The sequence below is a fragment of the Solanum stenotomum genome, unplaced genomic scaffold (assembly GCF_019186545.1).
Source record: "Solanum stenotomum isolate F172 unplaced genomic scaffold, ASM1918654v1 scaffold22402, whole genome shotgun sequence".
NCBI classification, from domain to species: domain Eukaryota; kingdom Viridiplantae; phylum Streptophyta; class Magnoliopsida; order Solanales; family Solanaceae; genus Solanum; species Solanum stenotomum.
The window spans coordinates 4,652-11,128 of NW_026026993.1; the positions used below are offsets into that span (position 1 = coordinate 4,652).

Below are 6,477 nucleotides of genomic sequence, written 5' to 3' on the forward strand. Positions count from 1 at the left end.
TCTATTTTGAGATTCGAGTTGCCTTTATGGCCATATTTTATAACTTAAGTTGTTTTGTAATATTGCATTGCATTGAGTTATTCTGTTGGGTTAGGTTTACGCTGAGTTAAGAAAGTCAGGCCAAGGGTTCGCTTGGGGCCAGAAATGGTCTCCGGGTGCTGGTCCCGCCCAGGGTGTAGGCTCGGGGCGTGACAACCTTGTAGCTGATTTTGTTTTAGAGAAACAGAAAAAAATGTCTGGGACTTAAACTCCGGAATGTTTCCATTGAAATGGTTATCACTCAAGTCTAACAAGTCAAGTGAAGGGAGGGAGAATATCCAGGAAGGTATAGTCCCATCCAAGTGGTTTGATGACAAGCTGAGTAACCGTAGGTTTTGCATACCACTTACATTAGAAGGAATTGGACCTGTTATGGAATTGGATGAAAAATCTAAGAATTCAAGTTGAGTCCAGATTCTGTTAAAGGATCTGTTAAAGGATAAGAACTCAAGTTGGCCATCAAAGTTGTTATTTCTAAGTGATATGCAAAACCTACAACTACTGATCTTTCCAAATCTAAAGAAATAGGAAATTGGTCCTTCAAGATGGTTATAACCAAGGTACAAATTCTCTATGTTGGTGAGATCCCATAGAAGTTTAGGAATAGAGCCTGAGAGATTACAAGAAACTATTCTCAATGTACGCAGTGAAGTTAGATGACCAAATGATTCAGGTATCCTACTAGTAGTATTCACACTATAGAGAACTAACTCCATGAGTGATGCACTGCTATTCCATTTGGTTGTGGGAAACCTAACAGTGAGCTGGGGATTGTCTGTTAAATAAAGAGATTCCAAGTTATAAAGGTGGAAAACTCCTTCGGGCAATGTCCCATATAACTGTGTGTTCCGAAGGTGTAGAGTAGTCAAATAAGAAGAGAAATTCAGAGGAATGGTGGAAGAGATGTTCACATTGTCAAAGTCAAGCTCTCTTAATTGGGTCAAGTTCTTAAGGAGCAGTTCAAAATTGTGAGGTTCGAATCTAAGCTCATATGTATCACTCTCGATACGAAGAACGTGTAATTTAGAAAGACGAGAAATTTCTGCTGGGATTAGACCTATAAAACTTGAAAACGACAAATCAAGATGCCTCAAATTAGAAAGCTCACCAAATTTAGGTGAAATGTATGATCCAGAGAAATTATTAAAAGACAAATCAAGCCTTTTAAGATTGGGGAGTTTAAAGAGGCTACTGTTGGAATGAAACTTGCCTCGAAGTTGGCTGCGGCTGAGATCAAGTTCAATCACTTGTCCTGTCGTCTCTTTACACTTGACTCCATCCCATGAACAACAATCTGTGCCCCTATTCCATTTAACTGTTTTAGGATAGTAATCACTATAAGAAGCATCAAGATTTATAGTAAACGTGTCATTTAATTGAAGAAGAGCAAGGGCTTGATCATTGGGGCACAAATGAGGTAAAGATGAGGAGAAAACAAGTTGACAGAGAAACGTGTATAGCAGAAACAATGCAAGTTTTCCAATGGCCATTTTCGCGCCTCAAAATATATATATCAAAATTGCTAAGTTCTTTAATTCGTGCTTTGTGACTCTATTCAATAACTTTGATGAGGTTTATATAGCACATAGCAAAAGGTAATTTTATATGGTGATGTTCCAATGAAAAAGAAAGGGTAAATCACATAAATAGGCTATATTAAAAAAATATTTACTATCTATGGCAATATAATTTTTGTAACTAAATATAACAATTTTTTGGATTAAAAAATTGTACAATCTAGTTTGCTTCGCCTACCCTTTTTTTCTCTTTCCTCTTCTTTTAATTTTTCTTCTTCTTCTTTGTCTCTCAGTGCTATTCTTTCTTTCCTCCTCTTCTTTTTTTATTCCTCTTCAACTTCTTTTTAAATTTTCATTTAAATAATTATTCTCAACTTTGTTTTTGTCCAGATTTCACTATTTTTACCCAAAACCACAACGAAGAGGAATAGAAAAAATAAAAATTTGTACAATATCATGTTCTCAAACAGAAATTTCAAATCTCTAAAATTATAGCAGCAAGAATTCACCATTGATGGTCATTATAAAGCTTCAAATTTTGAATTCATTATATGAATTTTACGAATTCGTGATTAGTTTGGATGTGTTAATTGATCCTACAAATAATTGAAAATGCCGTATATCTCTATTTTAAGAGGGTTTGGTTAAGTTTATAATTGATTTTAGGAGAAATATAAGATTGAAACTCGAAATAGGTGAAGTTTATGGAACTGTATCACAATTGTATTAAAGTTGTATTAAACATGTTTTATAATTGTATTAAAATCATGAACAATACATTTATAATACGTATTGCAAACTTTACTCTCTTCTTAGTGATACCAACACAATGATTTAGGTAACACACTTATAATACATTTATAATACATGCACACTACATTTTAATACATATTGCAAACATCACTCATGTTCCTAATGATACAAACCAANCTTGGTCTCTCAGTGTTATTCTTTCTTTCCTCCTCTTCTTTTTTTATTCCCCTTCTTCAACTTCTTTTAAAATTTTCATTTAAATAATTATTCTCAACTCAGTTTTTGTCTAGATTTCACTATTTTTACCCAAAAACACAACGAAGAGGAATAGAAAAAATAAAAATTTGTACAATATCATGTTCTCAAACAGAAATTTTAAATCGCTAAAATTATAGCAGCAAGAATTCACCATTGATGGTCATTATAAAGCTTCAAATTTTGAATTCATTATATTAATTTTACGAATTCGTGATTAGTTTGGATGTGTTAATTGATCCTACAAATAATTGAAAATGCCGTATATCTCTATTTTAAGAGGGTTTGGTTAAGTTTATAATTGATTTTAGGAGAAATATAAGATTGAAACTCGAAATAGCTGAAGTTTATGAAACTGTATCACAATTGTATTAAAGTTGTATTAAACATGTTTTATAATTGTATTAAAATCATGAACAATACATTTATAATACGTATTGCAAACTTTACTCTCTTCTTAGTGATACCAACACAATGATTTAGGTAACACACTTATAATACATTTATAATACATGCACACTACATTTTAATACATATTGCAAACATCACTCATGTTCCTAATGATACAAACCAAAATAATTTATGAGACACATATAATACATGTTTTATTCATGAATAATACAAGTTTAATTCAATTTATAAATTATTGTCTTGTCTTTCATTAGTTACGTTTTTCATTTATTCATAATTTTCTCTTCTAATTCAATTTTTATATTGTGTAATACACTTTTAATGCAAATTTAATTCATTTTGTAGTTTATTATTTGTTACTATCAGATTACTTGTTTAATTCATTATTGATATAAGTTTAATTCACTCTATAGATCATTGTTTGGTTTTTCATTGGTTATATTTTTTATTCATGCTTAATTCTCTTTTGTAATTCAATTTTAATATTTGTGTAATACACTTTTAATACAAGTTAATACATTTTGTAGTTTATTGGTTGATTTGTTACAATTGAATTACTTGTTTAATTCATTATAGATACAAGTTTTATTCACTTTACGGAGCAGAGAATACTCTTTCGTTTGCTACATTTTGCATTCATGTTTAATTCGCTTCTAATTCAACTTTAATATGTGTAATATATTTTTAATTCAAGTTTAATTCATTTGGCAGTTAATTATGTTTCTTCATTTGTTACGATTTGTAGAACCATTGGCCATTGATTCTTCCTCGCAAACCCTTCATCCCCATTGTCTAGTAGATTACTTGTCTAATTAATTATTGATACAAGTTTTATTCAGTCTACGAATCATTGACTGCTCTTTCATTTGCTACATTTTGCATTCATATTTATTTATCTTCTAATTCAATTTTAATATGTGTGTAATACATTTTTAATTCAAGGTTAATTCATTTTGTAGTTTATTGGTTATGCATAGGAAAAAAATGACTAATCTGGCCGTGCTGCTTTACTTCACTTTATAAGACATGTATAATTCATGTTTTATTCATTAACAATATATTTATAATACAGCTTGCAAACTTCACTCTCTTTTTAGTGATCACAACCCAAGTAATTTATAATATACTTATAATACAATATAATATATGCATAATACATTTTTAATACATAGATTTAATGTCCAGAACATTGCAATTGGATTAAGTAGAATGCTTGTTTTTATATAGCAAAATAGAACTTTATGTCAATGATGAATCTTACAAGTACAAGCTTTATCACTAATAAATAGGTTCGTTTCGGATATAGATTCAGTAACAGGAAAGACACTATTGAGTTTACAGAAAAGTGAGAGTAGAGAAATTAAATAGAGTACTATTTACTAGTTTTGAGAGAAGTTGCAACTGCATCTTCATCTGTGTATCCATGAGAATCACGCATAACGTGAATTGCATCTCAATCTGATTCAATGTAAAGAGGCAAGAGAGAAAACATAAATTTAATAAAATACATAGGTTTGTTATATATTGCTATAAATGGTAATAATTAGAGAGTATATTTAAATTAAGTAATTATTTTTTAAAAGGGATCCACCCAAGTAATTAATCCAAAAAGAAAAGTCTATTAGAGTATTTGTTGGTGCATAGACCTTGACCAAAACTTTGCCCCTATCGTTATAAAAGTGACTCACATATGCCCCTACCGTTATAAAAGTGGCTCACATGTACCTTTTCATCTAATGGTAGTGAAAACATTAATGTTAAATTATTTTTTTGATTTTAAAAAAAAATAAAAAATCATGTAGATGTAGATATGATCCTTCTAGCAAAATTCAAAGTATATTTAATCTTTCTCATACATGATTTTTTTTACTTCTTTGATTTAATGTGTAATTTGAGTTTTTTATATCTCTCTTATCTATTTGTTTATCATTGTTTGAGTCTCTTATTCTTATTTTTTTTTTTTCCTTTCATTTTTAGTGTAAAAATATGAGAATAGAAAAGAAAAAAATGTGAATGGAAAAAGAGAAAAAAAGTAAGAAAAACATTGAAAACTATTTGTGTCTATAAAAAATAAATAAATTGTGGAATCTATGATAAATTTTACAAGTAAATGAGTGAGAAATAAATTTTTCCATTAAAATAATAAATCCAAAAACTATTTTTTTCTTAAAATAAAAATAAATTTAAAATTAGATTTTCACTTCCGTTATACCAAATGTGAGCCACTTTGATAACGATAATTATATCAACTCTACATTGCAAAGGTAGAAATTCACAAAAGTTTTAAGTAGTTGGGATAAGTGTATTGCTTAGTGTATAGACCTTGACAACAACATATCAAGTAAAAAAAAAAACCATTTTAAATGATGTGATGGTATAATATCTACGAAATATGTGAAAATGTGCGGGATATTTTGTGTACCGAACTCCCAAAATGAAAAGCGATTTGATCACGAATATTATGTCATTTATTAAGAAAGAACGAACACTTTATGGAACCTGTAATTTCCAAAAAAATTAAAGAATTAAGTAAAAAATATTTGAGATAACAAACATTTGTAATTAAACTAATGAGAAAAATCTCAAGTCAATGCACAAGTCATTACACAAAAATCCAAATGTAATAATACAAAATTTTTATCAATGGAATCATCACAATCACAACTTTCTGCAAGTAGTCCTAACCCAACTATTACGCATTGTGGAACTTTGCTCCTTGAGAATATTATCTTCTAACCCAATTATTACGCAATGTGGAATAATTCTTCTTGATAATACTAGCTTCTTCTTTTTTGGTTTGTCATTCGGTGTCTGATACACACTGCACATTGAAGTCCGACTATTTTAAACTCGTGTCGTACACCGTGTAGAGCCCCATTCGATGGGGGTGGGGAACGCTCTCTACCAATGATTTTTTTATACTCAGAGTTCAAACATGAGACTTTGGATTAAGAGAGGAGCAACCTCATCCATTGTACCACATCCGTTGGTGATGACAATATTAACTTTAACAATAGGGAACAATTATTTAATCAATTTACATTGGGAGAAGGCATAAGTACTCCTTGAACTATAACCAAAATTACAAGGACACATATATTTACGGAGGTCCTATTGCCCACCTCCACCCCCAAAAAAAAATTCTCTATATTTCTTTGCACTTTATGTGCTGACGTGAAATCATAACTCGATTCAATTAGCTACTGTAGTTTTTTTTTTTTTTAAATTCTTCTTATTTTATTTGCCTTGTTTTTAAAATAAGTTGACACACCTAATTATATTTTTTATTTTTCTTTGCCTTGTATTTAAAATTTTCTCAAACATACGCAAATACGTATTTTGTTTTTCATTTTTTTCTCCTTTTTCATATTAGTTTTATTTATTATATCTTTTATTTTCATTGTCTTTCCCTTGGATATGATTTCAAATTTAATTTGAAATGTATGGTATTTAATATAAGCTAATTTTGGATGGATACAAGAAAAAGTGAAGAAAATCAAAT

General features: G+C 29.6%; 1 protein-coding gene across 1 annotated transcript; it reads right to left on the bottom strand.

Moving 5' to 3' along the window:
• Positions 1-389: 389 nt before the first annotated feature.
• Positions 390-1,529, bottom strand: LOC125851118 (receptor-like protein Cf-9; the record flags this gene model as incomplete). The annotated part of the gene is made up of 1 exon (XM_049530908.1): positions 390-1,529. A coding segment is annotated over exon 1 (1,140 nt), but the record flags the coding sequence as incomplete, so codon positions are not given.
• Positions 1,530-6,477: the final 4,948 nt, after the last annotated feature.